Source organism: Falco naumanni, chromosome 12, assembly GCF_017639655.2.
Source record: "Falco naumanni isolate bFalNau1 chromosome 12, bFalNau1.pat, whole genome shotgun sequence".
Classification (NCBI taxonomy): domain Eukaryota; kingdom Metazoa; phylum Chordata; class Aves; order Falconiformes; family Falconidae; genus Falco; species Falco naumanni.
The window spans coordinates 6,774,793-6,794,906 of NC_054065.1; the positions used below are offsets into that span (position 1 = coordinate 6,774,793).

Below are 20,114 nucleotides of genomic sequence, written 5' to 3' on the forward strand. Positions count from 1 at the left end.
GAACTTGAGACCTACGTGACCGGCAGATCTCTGGAAGATGGTTAGTTCAACATTGGACGTATGGAAAAGCGCCCAGTGAACAGCCTCGCTTTGTGCTTCTGAGGCAGGTGGAAGATTTCATTATCTTTAAGTGGCTGTTTTTGACACAACGTGTTTGCTTTATTGCAGTTTGTAGAAGCTGGGGAACAAAGAGAAAGAAATACTGGGGGGATTTGTTTGAGGAGGAATTATGAAGTGGGCCCGTGAAGCTAATCTTGTTGCCTTCCCATTTAGCAGGTGGTAAAGAGATGATTCTCTGGTATCAAAGTTACGCAGCACAGGGCTGTGATGAGTCAGAGCAGTCCCCCTTGCAAGGCAGCAGAGCACCAAGCTAGAAATCTCCTTTTAAATCAAGTTTGAAATAAAAAGTAACACTAAATAATTATTTTTTTTATACAGCTGTAAAGAAGACAGAACAGCGTTATGTCTGGTGCTCAGAGGATTTTTGTAAGTGTTCATTGACTTTGTATTGCAGCCATCTTTTTATAAAAAGTATCTGTAGTTCCTACAAAGAAAACATGGCTGGAAGGGCCTTGCCTGGCAGTGCGGGGTGGTTTAAGCTGAAGTACTTGAATTGTTTTTCAGTTGAGGTTGTTAGATGCTGCCAGTTGTTCCTTCAGCTTCATACTAGCACCTTACCAAAACAGCTTCATTGGTAAAACATGCCAAAATAAAGAGTAGACTAGCAGACAGCTAACTTGGCCTCACACACGCAGCCCCTCTTAGGCAGGAGGGGCTGCACTCGTTCAGCACTAAAAGCTGTTGTGTTGAATATTTTAAGAGTTTATTCTATGCTTTAGAAAACACTTTTTGCCCATTAGGAATCAGAATCGTCTCCAGCGCCTTTCCCATCCAGGTCAGCAGTTTGTACCTTGCCTAGCTACTTAAGATTTGGTTACTATCTGGTGGTAGCTCATTGGCTCATGCAAAGCAAACTTGTTGCACAATTCCAGTCACATCATCGGTCTCTCAGAAGTACAGAGCAGCGAGGTAGCCAGAAGCTGTTGGGAACAAGGGGTGTGCTGCTTCTAAACCCTTTCAGTCTGATTTGGAGCCAGAGGGGAGCGTGTAATCATCAAACAACAAACTGACTCTGCCACCACTGGTGGCAGGTCCTGGAAATGGAACCTCACCCCTGCTGCTGGGTTTGCACAACCCCCGAGGCAGGAGCCCCTCCAAGCTCAATAATCTCCACGCTCTTGTATGTTTTCATACAAAAAATTTAATAAATATTACTTTTCAAGATTTATTGCCAGGAACAACACATCAAAGATGCATTTTCATGTAACACTAATATCACAATACAAGGTATCTTCATGATCTCAATGGTTAACCACCGAGATGACTATGTTTAATAAGCCTTTTGATCTTAAACATCGTAATAGCACTTTGATTTCCTCACTTGTTAAGGCGGGCAGTGTAATCTATGGCAAACCTACACAGTGATCTTACTGGACATTCTACTGTTCAAGTATTCAAGAACTAGCTTATTAGAATACTCCCTAAATGCAGTAGATTACAAAAAAAGTCAAATCTACAAGTGGTTCAGTATTACATATTCATGGTGAGAAAAAAAATAATTAGAATTTACAAAATAAGATTGCTGTGTTTCCAACTTCACACGCTAATTTGATATTTTAATTACATGCATCCACTCACATTTCATCTACATAAAGTAATAGCTCAGGTTTGTTCCCTTAAACTGCTTCTTAGCAGATTATCTGCCTGTCACTCGTTCTTCAAGTCTAAAGCAGCAAAAAAAAAAAAAAATGTTCTAGTCTAATTCTCTAAACTGCCTCAGTCAGTACTTACAAATAGTCTTAAAGTGATACTATGGAAGGTGTTTCAAACGTTTGACATTTTTGTACAAAAACCAGCATCAAGGCGTGAAAGCCCATCCTATTAAAAATAAACTATTTTAGAACACCTTAGTTTTGGCATATAGGCAACATGTAACAAGAAAATAAATTCAAAATAGAGAAGCCACAAGCTTACAATGCTATCAAAAACCTTCAACTCTAAACACATACATATAAATAAAAAGGAATGATATTTTAAGGCTCTTGATTATTAAGTTAATAAATCAAATATACACAGTGATTAATAAAAAAAGAATTATTTACATATCTATACAAACTTCTATTTTTGACACATTTTCCTCTTTAAATTCTTCATTTACCAGCAACTGCTGACAAGTTCCCCCCACCCGCCCCCAACAAAAATACAATAAAAAAATAAATAATAAACTTATTTTTGATAGTTGCTGTGGTTCTGAGCTGCAAAGGCACTTTCAAATACAGAACTAGTTGTACGTCACCATAAAACCAATATACAAAAAACTCAGATTCAATAAATATAAATAAAAGTATTATTCTAAAGAAACTGTATAAATTGGAACATCTGGCAGGAAAAAAAAAATTAACACTACGGCAGAGTAATAAGGCTATGTAATACCTTATGAAACGGTTCCATGATGGATCAGCTACAGCTGAATTTACATGAGGGCACTTTTGACTAGTTTTGCATAGATGTGAAATGCAGCACTTGGTATTCCAGCCAACCACAGCAACTATCATTGCCAGTGTAAGCCAGCTTGTCAAAACTTAAATTAACACAGGGATTCTAAGTAAATAATAGCCTTAGACTCAAATATTACACAACAGTTTAAGAACTACAAGCTCTTGAGTGCCTTTATAATGATCTTTAAAGGCCCTGCATGGCAGCACCCCACCGTCTGCTATACAATGTACTCCATTCTATTTAAGCTTTGTGCACTTTCCAAGTCTCTGTTGTCCTGTTTATTTGTCCAGTTCGGGTGTTTGGTGGGTGTGCTGTTGGGGGGCTTTTCATCTCTGTCTACCAAAGTGTATGCTGGCTGCTTGGCAAATCGGGCCTTCTGCTGGTGCTTGTCCATGTCGTCTTCCTCCACCTCGGAATTGTGTGTCCTTATTTTGGCGATTTTAGAGTTTTTGTTTTCGTAGTCTTTAATCGGGACAGTGTTTGCGCCATGTTTCTCGATGGGGTTTTTGATCTGGTTCAGCTGCTCCCTTACATTGTTGGTGGTGTTGTCATCGGACGCCGTGTGCGTGTGGCTGCTCTGCTTTCTGCGCTTCCGAATGCACCAGTAGAACACGGTTACCAGGCAACAGATCCAGGCGACTGTCAGGACCGAGCTCAGCAGCGGCACCAAGAAATCTGGAAGAGAGACAAGAGCAGTTAACGCTGCTGCAAAGCAAGTGTAGAGAGCCCGGACTGCACGAAGAACACACAGCTGCTTCTTAAGCCTTATTTTTTCACAGGTGTCCAGACGGTAACACAAGGAGAATCTTGGCTCTTTTTGAACACGGGGCATTTGAAGCACGTTTAGGAGGGGGGAGTGCCACCTGGCAGCCCTCGTGGCGAAACACCTTCCTGGTATCGCAGAGCCAGCCACGCTGGGATGGGCGATGCGGGCTTCCCCACGTCACCCTGCCGCAGCTCGGCCCGGGGGGGACTGCGGGCACTTCTCTCTCGGCTGGCAGCAAGGTGCTGGTACGTGCCCGGTGTGCTGCGGAAACCCAGCGACACTTCCGACACCAGCTAACGCATCGCACCCGGACAGCGGCAACGCCAGGTAAGTACAGGGAGCCTTCGGAGCCAGCCAGCTGCCTTCCTCTTCTTCCTTGTTTCCCCACGAAGAATGCAGAAGAGTCACAGCCCTTCTAGCAAGTTAAGCCACTGTTTTAAAGCATCTGCAGAACTGTGGGTTTGTTTTTTTAAGTAATTCCCTGACGCAAAGCCTCCCTAACAAGGCCAAGAACCAGATTCTCAGACTTGCTACAAATCTCAAAAGTGAGAAAAGCTTCACCCGCTCCCAGAGACTGTTCTGGTCATGGCAAGCATGCGAGTTTTTGGAGACAAGGAAAAACTCACCTGTTTTGTTTTTAACTGGTCGCCGCTGTACTCTGACTTCCGCAACTGCGGCGATTAGTGTGTTGTTACCATCACGCTTACTGACAAGGTCAATAATCTTATCTGTGATGTCTTTGATTGGGTTTTCATCTTCCCCTATATCTTCTGCAGACTACAGAAGACAACACACAGTAAATACCAAATGCCAGATCAGATGTGTGGGTAATCTGCTATTTATAAACTTTCCCAGTCAGTTAAGGCTGTCAGTACTTTTGAAAAACAGAACAGAAACAAACAAGAAGCCCAGCTATGGGCAGAAACTACTAGCGCAGAATTTTTGTCCCCATCCCTCTAAAGAAGGCCAAAACCCCCCAATAAGCAGCGCTCAGGAGAACATAATAGAAAAGTGTTTTGCTGCTCCGATTCTGGTTGCCACCAGATGGGAGCTCTCGGGTATGCACATGTAACTAGGACTTCTTCCCTTCTTAAAGGGAATTGGAATGGAAAGTAATCCACAAGAAGTGCTGACAAAGCCAGGAATTATGATTTTTATGAAATCCACATGTTGCACACGTATCCCAGCAATTAACTACTAAGGCATTTAAAAATATTCCAGGAATACTTACAATAGCAACATGTATTTCATTATTTGCCAAGTGTGAAGGCTCACAGGTAATATAGATGGAATATTCAACAGAAACATTCTTCAGAATATTCAGATTCCTCAACTCGCTGCAAATATGCTCTGTGGTAAGTCCCTGGAGGATACAAAAAAAAAGGTGGTGTGGTTTTTTTTTTTTTTTTGAATATATATATGCACACAAACACACAGATAAAAGAATTATTTTTTGCTCTGAAGTAAGAGCTCTCAAGGGAAGAGGAAGTGGAATTCCCTCCAAAGCAGCATGTGTTCTTTGCTGGACACAAAAGCACTGGGGGCAGAAGTCTGTATTCATCCTTCTATACCTTCCATTTTCTTTGATAATAAGGGAGCATCAGCTTTTACTGGACTTTTACCAGTTTAAACAGTTGTTTCATGCTCTGGGAAGCAAGCTCCCCATGCCATGACACGCACATGCCATGTTCTGCTACTTACTGGTGCCATCATTTCTTTATTAAAGGTAAAGGTGATGTTGGCACAGTTGTCCTGGTAGTAAGAATCAGAATTGCATTTGGTCTTCACAGGCTGTTGATTTGAAGGCCAACATTCCCCCACTGCAGCACAAGGGTGAGTGAAACAGTGGTCATCTTTAACGGGAACACAGGCATGTCCTGCTGGGCATTCGTTATGGCCTTTGGCATGTATGACACAAGGTCGAGGACCACACCAAACCTAGAAGAGAATAAATACCGCTAAGTAACCACCGGTTACAGTACAGGAGGAAGTACAACTCAAATGGCAGGACAGATGTACCTTAGAACAGGTGACTTTTCCATTCAAACACTGACAGGTATTGCAGTCATCATCCCACTTAACCCCGTCTGGCATTACGCGAACACTGGTAACGCAAGGCCTTCCTGTAACTGAAGGGATTGAACAGAATTACAAACTTAACATGGGGAGAAAAACCACCAAGTCAAAGAAACCCCAGCACCTAGGTTCATCTAAACCTAGTGGTAAGTTTGCTTCTTCAATAAATGTAGATACTTGCTTAACACACCACACACACACCACATGCCCCCCCCCCCCCAAAAACACCCAACTGAGCAAACCCACCCAAGCCACCCACACAACCACAAACCTGTTCACATGCAATTAGACAGCTCTCGCTACAAGTGCTATGACCAGCTATGACACCTGGAATACCTTCTTGGCATCCTGCGCCACTGCGACCTGGTGGGCAAATGCAACGGAACCCGTTAATTTCATCTACGCACGTAGCTCCAAAGGCACAGGGTGAAGACTGGCATTCGTTGATATCTACGATGGGAAGGAGAGGAAATAAAAGAGTTACTCTATCATATCCTTTTACATTGTCAGAAAAAACATACAAGAGATTTGCCTGCTGGAGCTTTATGTTCATTTTCTAGGGTCTGCGCAGAGGTGGGTTCTTACTAGCAGCGCCAGTATAACGTCACAGCAAGTTCTTTGAAGTTTCTGCTGTGTGGCACTAGCAAAGATCAAAACCTGACCCCTATGACTGCTTAAGCTTTTCAAGGGCAAGGACACATTCCTTCTCACACAACCGCACTTCCTCTCCTTTGACATACTCCAGGTCTGTCCTGCTGCTAGAATCTTCAACTGATGACAGCAATACAGCTCAAAAGGGGTTTAACACTACTATGAAACTTGTCATTCCATGGCTGCTATTAAAAAAAGCGTTAGTGTCCTCCTACCTGTAATAATTATTACATTACAGGGAAGTGCATACATCACCTCAGGGCTTGTAGGTGGATTATTAATTGACAAGGTTTTTGGCTGGCACGGTTTTATCTCAAGCAGAAACTTGTGCTGCACAAACACATTTTAACTGGGAAGACTACCCTGAAGGGCATTTTGCCCACTCAGCTGAACCAAGAGGTTTCAGTTCCAGCTGAACAGACTTTAAGATTTCTTTTGTTTTCAGTTAAATTCCTGCCCTCCCCACAGCCACGATCTGGGCAGGGATACAGAAGACACAGGACATCTATCATTAATCTGATCTATCGCTTAACTCAATTAAGATGATTGTCTTGCAACAAGATTCAAGCGAAACAAAAATCAAGAGTGCTGTCAAGACACTTACTGATCCTGCAGTCAGGACCTGCGAAGCCTGGAGCACATTCACAGCGGTACCAGTTGTCTCCATCCACACAAGTGCCACTATTGTAACTACAAAGAGAAGTCATCATACACATTAAAAAACTGCTACAGATAAAAGCAATCTAGAATTCTAAAACAACAACAACAACAAGGAAAGGATGAAAGATAAACATACTAAACTTACCAAGGATGAGGACTGCAGTCATTGGTGTCTGCAAAGCAAAACCAGACAACATTCAACATGCAGAATGCAGACTTTGACCGCTACAACTCGACTGTCAGTAAAGAAGGATCAAACTTCCCCTAATACCCAAGTTATGTGTTGCTCAACTTTAACAAAAATATGCTGAAATTCTCTACTAAATTGATTCCAGGCTTCTACCGCAAAATTTGTTAACTACATTGTGGAACACATGTACACAGGAAGAGATCCTTGTAAAGAATCTAATGGGGGGGGGGGGGGGAAGTGGAAGCAGACAGAGCTGCTCTTAGAAAAAGAATGCAGGAGAAAACAAGACAACATCTGTCTCCACTTAGCTCATTTGCAACTTTCTCATGCCCAGGTCAAGGCTCTATCACATAAAGTCATTAAAAACAAAGATTCAGGTGATGCTAAAGCCTACATCAAACAAGCTTTCCCTTCTGGTTTCAATCTCGGCTCCGAGGGCGACAGGATGAGCTAATGTTCTCATCATGCAACACTCTGGAAAAGTTCAAGCAGAGACAACTTACTCTGAGTACATGTGGGTCCTTCCCAGCCCTCCTTGCAGACACAAGTAAAAGAATCCCCGCTGACTACGCAGGTACCGCCGTTATGACAGGGGTTTGGCAGGCAGCTGCTGTTCCTCGCTGTAACAGAAACAAGATTTGCCGCTGAGTTGTTAGACAGCTGCCAAAACTGAGCCAAGAGGAAAAACTGAGGTCACAGATTGAGCTCTGCATCTGCTTCCTGGTGATTACGCAGGGTATTTACCTATATTACAAGTGGCTCCTTCCCATCCTGCAGGACACATGCACTTGAAAGTGTCCCCCTCATCATAGCATGTTCCTCCGTTGTTGCACGTTGCCTCATCGCACTGGCTGTCACCTGTGAAGAACCCAAACTACCCTGAATACTGGTGCATTCTTAATGCAATTCAACAAGTTTAAGCAGCCTAACAGATCATGCCTGTTATGTTTTGGAAATGCTGAACTTACGGGAGTGGCAAGTTTTTCCTTTCCACCCATTTTTACATTCACAGAAGAAGTCGTTGACCAAGTCTCGGCAAGTTCCTCCATTGTGGCAAGGGTTTTTACTGCAGTCATTAATATCTAGATACGTTAAGAAGAGAAAGTAACTCAAGTGGTGTTTACAGAATTCACAAACACGTGATGCTTGAAAGGTGCATGCCCAATCCCTAGTTTTGGCCTGTATTTCAATCATGGATTAAACACTTAAGTCAGTATTTTAAAGCTTTAAGCACTGTTACAGAGACAAAGACTATTCCACCACATTCCTCCGGTTTGTTTTCATTTTGTCATCTTGTTGCAGTAAACAAGTGAGAAGGCCTATTACATAAACTATCCTGTCAGAGGAGAGGAGCTGAACACTCACTCCTCTTTCTGAGCCTAACAAAACAAAGCGTGATACGCAGATACGCCATTCCTAAAACGGTGTGCACCAACACTACAGAGAGTTATCCAAAGGGTAGAGCAGAAAGCCAAACAGTTAGGAGAGCCAGGTTCTATTCCCCATCCAGCTACGTAACTTCAGGTTAGTTCTGACACAAAAGCCTGGGACTCAGTGGAGAAAAGAGGACACCTTGTCCTCTGTGGCCTTTGAAGGGGAGTTTATTTTGAATTGGCATTGGTCCCCATCATCTTAAGACAGTACCAGCCATTCCTTCCTGGTTCTTTTCCAGGAAATCCTTCTGCATGCTGAACTGCTTAACTTACTCGTTTCACAATATGTTCCTTCCCATCCATCACTACAGATACATTTGTAGGAGTTGATGCCATCAATACAAGTGCCACCATTTTTGCAGGGGTTACTCTCGCAATCATTAATATCTGCAACAGTTTGGAGGAGAAAAAAAAAAAAGAATAAAAAAATATCATACAGCTACCAGAAGTCATCTTATTGCAGACTATTTGGTGCTACTTCCATTTCTAAGACCCTTTTGAGAGAAAGTTTTAAGCAAGATAAGAAATAGCTGAAAAACAGTGCACAAAGTGATGAGCCTGTCACTCAACAATTACTATTAGAAACAAAACAAACAAACAAACAAAAATAATCAGGAGTCCTTAAGATCCACATTCAACCCCACTATTAACTACCTCAGACCTTGTATACATAAGGTTTTTAAAAACATACAATTCAAGGCCAGAAGGTTCATTACTGTGAACTTTCCCCAAGGCCTAGCAAATTCCAATCTGCCTCGCCCAAGCGGGATATGAAAACTTAAAGCAGTTCCAAGGTTCACTGTTACAAGAAAGAAACCTTAAAGCAGTCTGGGAGGAAAGGATGGAATCTTTTTCGAAAACGAGTAGGGGAAGTAAAATATGTTTTCTTTTTAGCTCTTACTCTCATGACAGTAGGTGCCAGTGAATCCTTTGTTGCATTCACAGGTGAATTTTCCACCTGCTTGGCTCTTGCATTTTCCATGGGGACCACAGACATTTGAAGAAATATAACGAACCCCTTCTGGCGTGCTGTTAGAAGCTACTGCCACAGTACAGCTGTCAATTACTGTAGAAAAAGCAGAGACTTGTGTGAGGATTGCCATTCTGTCTGGTTTCCTAAAACTAAGAGCAACGTTTTAATTTCCAGTGATGGAAGTTGAAAAGACATACATATCATAGAATCACACAGGTTGTAAGAGACCTTTAAGATCATCGAGTCCAACCGTTAACCTGACACTGCCAAATACGCTTGCTGCTTTAAAGTAAAAAAAAAATATAACAACTGTTTGCGCATAAAATAATCACAGCATCTTATCTGAAGATTGCTGGGCTACATTGGTGGCCTAGAATAAATTCAACACAGCAGGCTATTTGTTACACATGTTTTCTGTCCCTGTGAACACAACTGAATAGCTGCTACGTACAAATATTACCCATCATCTTCTATAAATTGAGGCATAAGGCACAATTCAGCCTCTGTATCCAAGAGCTACACCAGTGACTACACTACTGCAGCTGCATTATGGTTCCAGCCAGGGGAGGGGCACAAACTACTGCTGTTCATTCCCGGTCACCTGCAAGGTAACACAGACCTTCACAAGGAGTTGTGCGGCAGTGATCTTTCAGGTGGGAGCAGTTCTTCCCTTCGTAATCTTCAGGGCAGTTACAGAAATAGTCCATAGCAAGATTGAAGCACTGGGCACCATTCTGGCAGGGATTTGGCTCACAATAGTCTATGTCCAGCTGTAAGCAGTGCAGAGGAAGGAAAGGGAAATAAAAAAGGTGGGGGGTAGGAACAGGGGAAGGCAGAGTGAAACAAGCTTTATCATAGCTTTCCCTCACTACGGCAGTAGTCACAAACATTGTGGAATCTGACCTTTTTATCTGCTGCCTCAATAAATTGTTCATAACGCAGAGAGTGTAGTTAGACTTGCAACTATTTCAGCAGACGGCACTCTTGATATTAAACAGCCACTCAAAGCTAATAGTTAGTGCGCAACAAAACCAGACATGCAAACACTTGCGGTCTGTTTAATAAAAGGAATCCTCAGCAACCCATCAGGGTTTTTTGTTGGTTTCTTTTTTCTGCCCCCAATATATATTAATCAAGCACTTTCTTGGCAGGCTGACAGCGATATCAAGTACAGCTTTATACTATGGTTCACTGGATGCAAGGCATTTGGTGTACAGATCAAGAGTGCTGGTAGAAACGCCACTGGCTGAGGGTCTGCCTTTCACCCATGCTTCTTACCTGACAGAGGTTTCCTGAGAAACCCGCGGGACACAGACACTGGAATCCATTGATTTCATCCTGGCAATGACCCCCATTCATGCAAGGGTTACTTGCACATTCATTGATGTCTTTCTCACAGTGATCTCCTGCATAGCCAGGTGAACAGATACACCGATAACCATTAACCAAGTCCTGGGAAGAAACAAGAAAGTTTAGAGTTAAGAGTTTTTTCCTCCCTCTTGATACTTTCTTATTGAAGGGGAAGAAAAAAACCCCCAAAAACTTAAAAAACCCCAAAACAAAACAACACACAGTCCAAAAAACATATCCTCTTACTATGTCCAAACATAGCAAGTCTATTTAGGGGGGGAAAATGAACACACACACACCCCCCAGTACTGACTTATGCTCTTAATGGCCAGGCAGCTGCATTACTCTGTGTTTTGAAGGGGAGCATCTACATTTACAGTAGGCAGTTTGCACAACAACCAGCCCATTCACTGGTGACACTGGCAGTGAGAGTGAGTCATTTACTGCAGTTACATTTTTCACCCTTGCTGTTCTACAGACATACCCCAATATGCTGTAGCATGACACAGGCCCTCCCCCCAACTCAAACAAATGGCAACTGATACCAGCTAATTGCTTTTTTCCACACTATTTGTGTTTAGACTCAAATGTTTTTGTTACTGTTACAAGTCTCAGGGAAACAAAAAACAACAGAAAAACAACACCCCACAAGAATGGCTCACCCGGCATGATCCTCCATTCTGACATTGTCCACGGCAGTCGTTAATATCTGTAATGAAATTAGCATGGTTAGAAGGCAAAAATATATTTACACTAGATATGGAGTTCAAGTCTCTTTAAAACTTCAGCTAGATAAACCTTTTGTCAAGTTTCCTGCATGCCTGCCTTGAGATAAGGTTATTATAATGGGTGGGAAGCTTTCTCGATTCTTCTACTAGAGGCAGTGAAACTTCACATCATTGTTTTAGTCACTTTATCACAATATAGCTATGTTATGGACTAATGAGCTTGATAAAATTGTGTATTTTCATTCCACACCAACTACTCCCCTTCTAAAAACATCAACTGCTGGGACTCTGCCTGATGTTTGAGTCTGAGCTTAGAAGTCAGTGGCATGTTTACATACACGCAACTGGCCTTTAGGAAACCCAAGGGTATAGACACTTACTTATATCACAGTTGTGGCCAGACCAGCCAGTAATGCAGTCACAATAGTAGCTGCCAATCAAGTTCCTGCAGGAATTGGCATTGACACAGGGTTTGCCCTCACATTCATTCGCATCTGAAAAAACAATGTGAATGGCCAAATGCAGGGCTTGTGGGGCAGGGGGGGAGAAGAAGAAGAAAATAAAAAAAACGAACAAACAACCCCTACAGCTGGTTTTCACAGCAGTAACCAGCAACTCATTCAGATCTAAGAGGAACTTGTAATATACAGCATGGATTAGCAGGACCTGAATGAACAAAAGTCAATCATCAGTCTCTGAAGTCTCGATTTCTCTGCAATTAGAACACACAGGCTACGCTAATTATTTGATAATTACCCGGCCACACATTAAGAGCAACTTCCCCCCACAGACCCATCTCCACTGAGCATTTTGAGGGAGGAGTGCTGCAGCCTGGTCATTGGGATGAGTGTGTTGTGTAAAGAATGCAGACAGCTCATTCTGCGTGAGATCATCTACAGTTTGGAACCCAGCTGTGAACTCCTTGGTCTGGAGGAGCTGACATGGCTGAAGAGATACAGCAACTTTCTCACAGGCTAAAGGAATAAACGCATGTGGGCGTAGGACTGGAGGGCATACACATGCACCCTCCCCACTTCAGTTCATTTACCGTTTAAAGTATGTCTTTTTAGCTTAGTTAACTATTTCCTTCAACTGCTAGCATGCATCAGCAAAACGACAACAGAAGGAAGCCACTCTATGCATCGAGACTGTCCTAGGCCCCAGTCCTGCAAACACTGACCCTTCATATTCTCAGTATGCCAGAATACATCCGCAGGCTTCAGAGCCATAAGCATGCCTGATGCAACAGGCACGATAACCCTTGCCCACTGGACTACGATCCTTTTTGCATTTACCTTCCCCACCCAGGGCAATGCTGGATGAAGAGAAAAGCAGTTCTCACCTAGCTGGCACGTTTTGCCTGTCCACTGAGGTGGACAAATACACTTAAATCCATCAACTAGATCTTGGCAGGTTCCTCCGTGACCACAGGGATTTGGAGAACAGTCATCAATATCTGTAATGCAGATTAAGGAGAGGCTTAGCTCTGTTACTGAAATTTGATAAATGGTTGCTGCTACTAGGATTTGCCCTGAGGAACAGAAAGACAACAAGACTTCTGCCTGGAATTTCTAGGTCTACTCTGATTTCAGCAAAAGCCTCCTTCAAAAATTACTAGTAGTGTGAAAGGGGGTTCAAAGCACAGGGGAGTAAGTTTACACCTGTGGCCTTTTTTGCAAGCGGGAGTCATTTTGATCCAGCAAGTCTCTCAAACAGTATTTTAAACAGCTTGCCGGAATGCTACAAGAACTTGGCATTCTGCTTCTTTCAAGAAGCCATTGGCCATTCTCTCCCCAGGCATTTAACAAAAACCTTGATACAAGCGAAGGAGCAGAGAGTGCGCAGTGGCATAAACAGCTGCCAAGAACCAATGCTAAAGCTGGGAAAGGGGAAGTAGGCTGTCCTGTAAGTTTTTCAGGGATTAGAAAGACTGATCTAAAACAGCAAAGTAGCACATTTTTAAATACAGTTTTGAAAGGACCTACTATCAGTGCAAGTCGGTCCAGCCCAGCCAGGCGCACAGACACATTCAAATCCTGTAGACGTCTCTAAGCAGCTTCCTCCATTGTGACAGGGATCAGAGAGGCAGGCGTGCTCCGCTGCACCGGGACACAAGTACATCATGGTAAAGACTATAGCAGTATCACCAGAAGCCACCCCCTGCTCCCTCCACATGCTTCTACTCTGGACACACCACTGTTACTCTTGAGGTATTACACTCCTGTGAAAGCTGCAAATCGAACAGCTACTAGCTGGCAGGAAGTCATCTTCCACGCTAAACTCATCTCCATGCTGACTTGGAACTGTCTGAGTCACAGCCAGACAAGGGAAGTTTTAGCGATCCCTCAAGTGAGCAGAGGGCTGATGTTCAGAGATACCGACTGTTCGCAATGAAGCGCAAACAAGCGAGTCTGGATCTTTGTAGCCGGCCCTGACATCAAAACGCTAGAAATTGATTTTTCTCCGGTCTCATAAAGCATATCCAAAACCAGCCACTGAAAGCTGGCAAGAATTAACTGCTAAGTGGCAGCTCAGCCGCTGCATCAAACACTTACCGATTTCACAGTTCTGTCCTGAGTAGCCCTCAGGGCAGGAACATTGGTATTTATCAGGGCCAGTGTTGCTGCAGGTACCACCATTCAAACAGGGTGGGTGGGTTCCACAGTAGTTCAGATCTGCAAGAGACAAGGAGCATTAAAGCCATGGTTGAAAAGCAACAGAAACATCACCACGTGGCATGCTTCGTTCCATTATTCTAGAGCCTTTACAGAAACATCCACACACAAGAACAGGCCAGGACAGGCAAAAATTAAGGACGTACGCTAACGCCACCAGAGACAACCCTAAGTAGCTGAGGGACAAAAAAACTCCCACGGTGTTTCAGGAGCCTCCCTGAGTCTCGTGTGTACCCTCTCTCAATGCTAAGTCTCCCAGTGTTAAAATTCAAGTGTTATACTTGGCTATCCATAAGATTAGCATACCTTTGTCACAGAGCTGACCACCCCAGTTGGTTTCACAGAGGCATTGCCATGGTTCAATGCAAGTGCCATGGACACATCCTGGGTGTGGAATGCACTTATCACAGTACTGGCCTTGCCATCCATACTGACACCTTCGTTTAAAGGGGAGAAGAAAGAAAGAAAAAAAAAAAAAAAGTCAGAACAGGGAAACAAACAAATTAGAATTGCTCTGTGTGGATGCAAGCACAGAACCCTAAAGCTTGGAGAAAGACTGGGGAGGTGGGGGAGAGCGGCAGGACGAGAGGAGGGGAGAAGCTATTTAAGGTTTGTTTGATGGTTTCTTGTAAACAAACATTTTAGTAGTTTTGCCAAGATCTCTGTAGCCAGCCTCCTGACAAAAGAATAACTGTTCTGAGAGAACCAGCATGAGGCCATTCAGCACAATAACAGTTTTGGAGCCTCACACAAATGTGGCAGAGAGGGTGGGTGTGCACTACAAATCAATCTCTGGACTTTGACAGGGTGCTTTATAAATTGGGGGTGGGGGGAAGTCAGTGGAAACAATAGTTATCCAGAGATCCTCATGAATCCAAGGTTCCAGGCATTTCAGCCATGCTGGCTTTGCAGGAAGACAAACAAAACCATAAACACCAAAATCTGAGCCCTTGGCAAGGCAGCAGCAAAGCATCAGGAGCTCTCTGCTCTATCGGAAGCTAACCTTATTCTGAACACGAAGACATACACAGCAAGCATGGACTGGGCCACAGTAAGAGATGAAAGCAAACGGCACGCATCACAATTTTACATGTGTTCAAAGATCAGTTGTCAGTGTGTTTCAGAGTTTGATTTATGCTAACCTCTTTTCAGAGAGGAACTAAAACATATCCAATTCTGAGAAACTTTAATTTCATGTATGGAGAAGATTATTATTGAAATTATTTATTGCCACTGTCAAGGAACTACCTGAATTCTGTACTTAAAAAAGGAAGATGTTCTTTCAAAGGAAAGCCCCCTTAAAGGAAAGCTCATTTTGGTTTTCATGTAGTTCTCACTAACAAGGCACACCAAGGATTCTTCAAAGGGCATTTATAGATAGAAACAAGGAAAACAACTTGGAAATAAAAAGCAAGGGTTTGTTGAGGTACTGTATTTCATTAACAGGTCCTGAGAGTAATTGATCAGCAGCAATTATGCACTAAGCTGTCACTAAATTATGAAAACAAAACTCATCTGTACAGAAGTCAGCTAAGCTTTCTATCTGTAAAACCCCTCACCATTCTTCTACTGGCAATTTCTTCTCATGGGAAAAAGCTAGTAGGATCTATCCAATCACACACAGCGAGTGGTAAGTCTGACTTCCCTTCTAAAAATCTCAGGTGACAAACTACATCCTAATTAACTTTTTAAAAATAGCTATTTCAACAGCAGCCTATTCAAAGTCAATGGGAAATACTTGTTAGTTTGTGTGTTTTTTAAAAAATAAAAGCTAGTCCAACTTGTGTGCCTTTGTGTGCAAAGAACATGAAAGAAAACCAGATCAGGCAAAACAGCCTCTCTCAAGTAGCTCTTGGAAAATCCTTCTGTATATGGAATATAACAAGCACGCACAAAGATCAAAATTTAAGAACGCACCCTTTTAATTTATATTGCATTGAAAGCAACTTGCCTGTGAGCTTCCACACAAGCAAGCAAAACTAAGGGACCTCAACCTGCAAAACCAGGTATCCAAAGCAGGAATTTTACTCCTTTCTGCCAAATCAAAGGGGTGGGGGGGTTTTGTTTTCTTTAAAACAAGTGTAAAGAGAAACATTAAAAACAAACAACAAAAAAAACCCACCACACACACCAAAAAACTACACAAACACCACAAAAAAAGCCAAGAGCTTTAGAGCCAAAGATATGACATTCTTCAAACATTAGCTTCAAAGCGTAACAAACAAAATTGGCTAAGGCTATGGGCATTTAAAAAAAAAAAATGTTGCATATCAATTCCAGAAGATGATCTGTGGTACTTTAAGAACATGTATGCAGCAGTTTCTCATGAGAAATTTAACTTTCCTTGCAGAGTGATTCATGAGTAAATATGGATTTGTTGACTAGCCTGAATTAAAGAAAGTGACTTGCACCAAAAGGAAAAAGGGTATTTTAAGAATGTTTGCAAGTTGTCTATTGTACCAGAACACAGAGCAGTTCTGCGGGGATGTTATTTTTAAACTCTGTTGCATTTGTAACATACAGGCTATGTGACTCATCAAAACTTAAAAGAAAATAAAATCTTGTTTCTGTGTTCACTTTAAAGATATTGGTCTAACTTGGCAAGCAGAAGTTATCTGAAAGCACCAGAAGGACAGCATTGTTTCAAGACTATGCAAATCAAGTGTGGGAAAGTTGCACCTTAAGTAAATAAGAGCACTAGTGCATGTCTGGGCAGTGAGTGGGAGGCAAGAGACTTAGAAAGAGAAAGGAAAAAAAAATATCTGGAAACAAAGCCTGTTGTTCTGACTAGGAGACAGCAACCCTTACAAGGCATGTTTATTCTGATGACAGAAGCACAAATCACTGGTAGCCTTGACTGATACACTCCTTTTGCCATCTGGCCCCCCAATACTTCTTACTACTTGCTAGGCTTTTTTAGTTAAAAAAGATTTTGATTTGGTGTTCTGGGGGTTAACTGGCTTGTATCAGTACCACTAAACATTAAAAACACCCAACGAACTTAGAACAGTCCATCCTGCGGTTTGACTTTCACTTTGCCACATCTCATGTGGAGGATGAGAAGTTACTTCCTACCTTACTTTCAGAAGGTTCCTTGACAGTTTTTTGTTTAGTTTTTGAAGCACAGATTACAGGGGCAGAAAGAAGGAATGAACCACAATGTGACTATTTAGGCTGACTTCTTATATCATATAGTCTGTCAGGCACCCCAGATTCAGCTCTTTCTAGATAAGCTGTAGTTTGAACAAGAAAAGCTGCCCACTTCACGCAAAAGTTTCCAGCAGTAGAGAATCCACCAATATGTTTGTTAGGCAGAAAAATTACATTCTGTTGCTTCAGACTTAATGAGTTTTATTTGTGAATACCCAAGCTTCACTTTTAACCCTTCCTGCACAGGATGAATATCAACATTTTGTAACCTCAGAAGCTCTCCGTTCCCTATTGCACATAAACAGGTATGATAAAGGGTTACATGAAGCAGCTTACAACCTGTTTGTTGATAAAGAATGTCCACATGTAATATCCATTAACCCTCTGTTAGTAAAGGAGAAAACTTCTCCCGTACTGTAAATAGATGCTGCATATTTTGAGGCATTCCAAATATTTAATTGTTGGGTTATGGATAAACTCTGCTTTTCATTGTCTCCTTGCCAAGACAGAACAGACTTCAAAGCACAAGAGCAAAATTCTGCATTCATCAGAGCCTACTGACAAGATTTCATCCCAGCTATTAACCTCTCAGCACTCAGAGCCTGGCTCACAATGGTAAAGGAACTGAGAGATTTAACTAATCCCATTCTAAAGAATGCTTGACTTTTGCCTACTGATGGAAGAAACCAGGGGGTGGGAGGGAAGAAGGGGGAAATGGTGAAAGGGAGAAGAGGAGAGAAAAGCCACACTGTACTTCAAGCTTGTAGTTGAAAAAAGCCTATTAATCAGGCTGTTGGAAAAAAAAACCCACACCAAAAAACAAAACAACCCATACCCACAAAACATTCACACTATTTATGCAGAAACAATTAGTTAGTGCTCATTAAGCAGCATTCACACCATTTATCCCATACCCCTCTTCCCCCCACCCCGGTGCCACCATTTCACAAACCAAAAGCTTCTTAAAATTATCAGTGCATTAAAAACCCGCTCCCCCCTTATTCTGGGCAAGTCAGCATGAATAATGTGCCTTGGTCAAAAACATGACTCCAAAGCCACCCTCCCCCCCCAGTCCTATTGCGTTTAGCATCACTTGTTTAATTATTTGGAGGGGGGTGTGGGGGGGTGTGTGGACATGAGGACAAGGAGGGAGAGGGAGCTTTTACCTGCACTCTCCTGGAATTGTGCAAGAACCATGCTTGGGGCTACATCCCTGACGACAAATAGCTGTTAACACAAAAAATGAAGAGTATCAGCATGCTGCCTGCTTCCTGCATCTTCACACTCGTGGGAATGTTTTAATCTCTAACCAACACTGTAATCCTACTAAATCCAGGGGTTTAACAAGTCTCTCATATCAAGTCTGCTGGACAGAAAACCAAGGTAGGTGGCTCCCTGTGGTAGGAAATCTATCAACTAGCTTTGCAAAGGAATCGTACCTAATGCTGTTCAAAGAGCTGTTTCTATGCAAGAGAAATAGTCTCACCTTAGAGAGCTCAAGTAAATTTGAGCCTACATGTTTCCTTTCTCTATCTTTTGCAGGTGAACTGGCCCACTCTCTCTGGCTTTACATCTAACTCAAAGCAACTTTCAACTATTCTGGATTTACTTTTGGGCCCCATCTCTGATCAGACAGGATATTAAGATGAGCGTCAATTCAAACTGCAGGTAAGCTCAAGTCAGCAAGACATGAAGACATGTTGGTAGTCTGTTTCTACTGAGAGTCCTGCTTTCTCCTTCTGAATTACCTAGGAAGTTGCCATTCCCCAATAAACATGTTATACATAATCTAGGTAGAACAAACAGCCTGGGACTTTTCAAACACCAAAGCTTTACACTTGCCAGGTCAGCTCTAAAACAAGTCTCTCCTTCCTGCTTGTCTTGAAGTTCTGCACCAAAGGGGAAATCCTTTTTGAAGTCAGCAGCAGAACTCCCATTGAAGTCAATGGGCTGGGTTTTCTTCCCAAGGGCAAAGATGTGGATAATCAGAGAAAGAGCACATCGGCTAAGTGCCCAGTACTTGTCAGACCTCTCCAAGATTTTAAATCAAGGCCGAAACTAGTCTTCTCCTGCCCCTAGTTTTCTGGGTAAAGCATTAGTCGCTGTCCCATCAGTCCTTAGCTCTGTGGTCTGCACAAACTGATCACCGAGTTGCCACCTGGATACAATGCACTCAAATCCTATCCAAGCCTGCTGATTGTCCGGGGGTTGAGCATTCATCACAAACCTTTGTTGCATTCTGGTCCCATCCAGCCTTCCAAGCAGGTTTTGTTGCCGTTCTGGTCACAGGTATGGTGAGTGAAAAAGTCGTCTCTTGGCCGACAAAACTTGTTGCAGCCAAAGCCATAGTAATGTTCTGCACAAGTCACACGGATTTGGTACTCAAAGTGGGCAACTCCTGCATTATGTTTCAAAGTCTGCCACTGACGGCTTGGATTGATCATGCCAGAGTGGGATGCCTTCTCAATAACGCGATCAGGATCTAGAAGTCAGAAGAGATGTCACAATTAACACTTGGTTTAGGTATTACTAGCTCCCACATCACAGCTCTCCAGCTTCACAGGCAAGGCTCTAAGGCAGCCGGTTGGTTTTATTAATTTTCTGTTTTAGAAAACAAGATAAGGCTGCCCTGGAGCTACAAACCATTATCTAAAACACCCATGCAACATTATCGAACTGAACAAAGCTTGAAATCAAAAGGGACTGTTAGGTTAGTGCCAATCACTTATCCCTTTTGCAGCGTAAGGGCATCCAATAAGAATCATACAGTTCATGAATAACGAACGTTCAGCTGCTTTTACCTTTGGCTCCAATAGGTTGGTACATAATGTGGTTTTCTCTGCTTCCCCATTAATGGTGCAAGTTTTGTTTTTAACTGGAATATTTACAAAAACATCATACTG

At 42.6% G+C, this 20,114-nt stretch overlaps 1 protein-coding gene across 1 annotated transcript in view; it reads right to left on the reverse strand.

Moving 5' to 3' along the window:
- Positions 1 to 1,241: 1,241 nt before the first annotated feature.
- Positions 1,242 to 20,114, reverse strand: part of JAG1 (jagged canonical Notch ligand 1) — a 36,790-nt gene continuing 17,917 nt past the window's right edge. The window contains exons 4-26 of the mRNA XM_040612170.1: positions 19,439 to 19,693; positions 18,378 to 18,438; positions 14,368 to 14,498; positions 13,942 to 14,061; positions 13,372 to 13,485; positions 12,729 to 12,842; positions 11,767 to 11,880; positions 11,321 to 11,367; positions 10,587 to 10,760; positions 9,928 to 10,078; positions 9,237 to 9,401; positions 8,609 to 8,722; positions 7,871 to 7,984; positions 7,647 to 7,760; positions 7,406 to 7,522; positions 6,858 to 6,885; positions 6,657 to 6,742; positions 5,738 to 5,851; positions 5,345 to 5,454; positions 5,027 to 5,263; positions 4,557 to 4,688; positions 3,952 to 4,102; positions 1,242 to 3,234 (exon numbers count right to left, since the gene is read on the reverse strand). Coding sequence (XP_040468104.1) covers positions 2,777 to 3,234; positions 3,952 to 4,102; positions 4,557 to 4,688; positions 5,027 to 5,263; positions 5,345 to 5,454; positions 5,738 to 5,851; positions 6,657 to 6,742; positions 6,858 to 6,885; positions 7,406 to 7,522; positions 7,647 to 7,760; positions 7,871 to 7,984; positions 8,609 to 8,722; positions 9,237 to 9,401; positions 9,928 to 10,078; positions 10,587 to 10,760; positions 11,321 to 11,367; positions 11,767 to 11,880; positions 12,729 to 12,842; positions 13,372 to 13,485; positions 13,942 to 14,061; positions 14,368 to 14,498; positions 18,378 to 18,438; positions 19,439 to 19,693 — 3,221 coding nt within the window. The 3' untranslated portion in view covers positions 1,242 to 2,776. The remainder of the gene's footprint in view (positions 3,235 to 3,951; positions 4,103 to 4,556; positions 4,689 to 5,026; positions 5,264 to 5,344; positions 5,455 to 5,737; positions 5,852 to 6,656; positions 6,743 to 6,857; positions 6,886 to 7,405; positions 7,523 to 7,646; positions 7,761 to 7,870; positions 7,985 to 8,608; positions 8,723 to 9,236; positions 9,402 to 9,927; positions 10,079 to 10,586; positions 10,761 to 11,320; positions 11,368 to 11,766; positions 11,881 to 12,728; positions 12,843 to 13,371; positions 13,486 to 13,941; positions 14,062 to 14,367; positions 14,499 to 18,377; positions 18,439 to 19,438; positions 19,694 to 20,114) is intronic.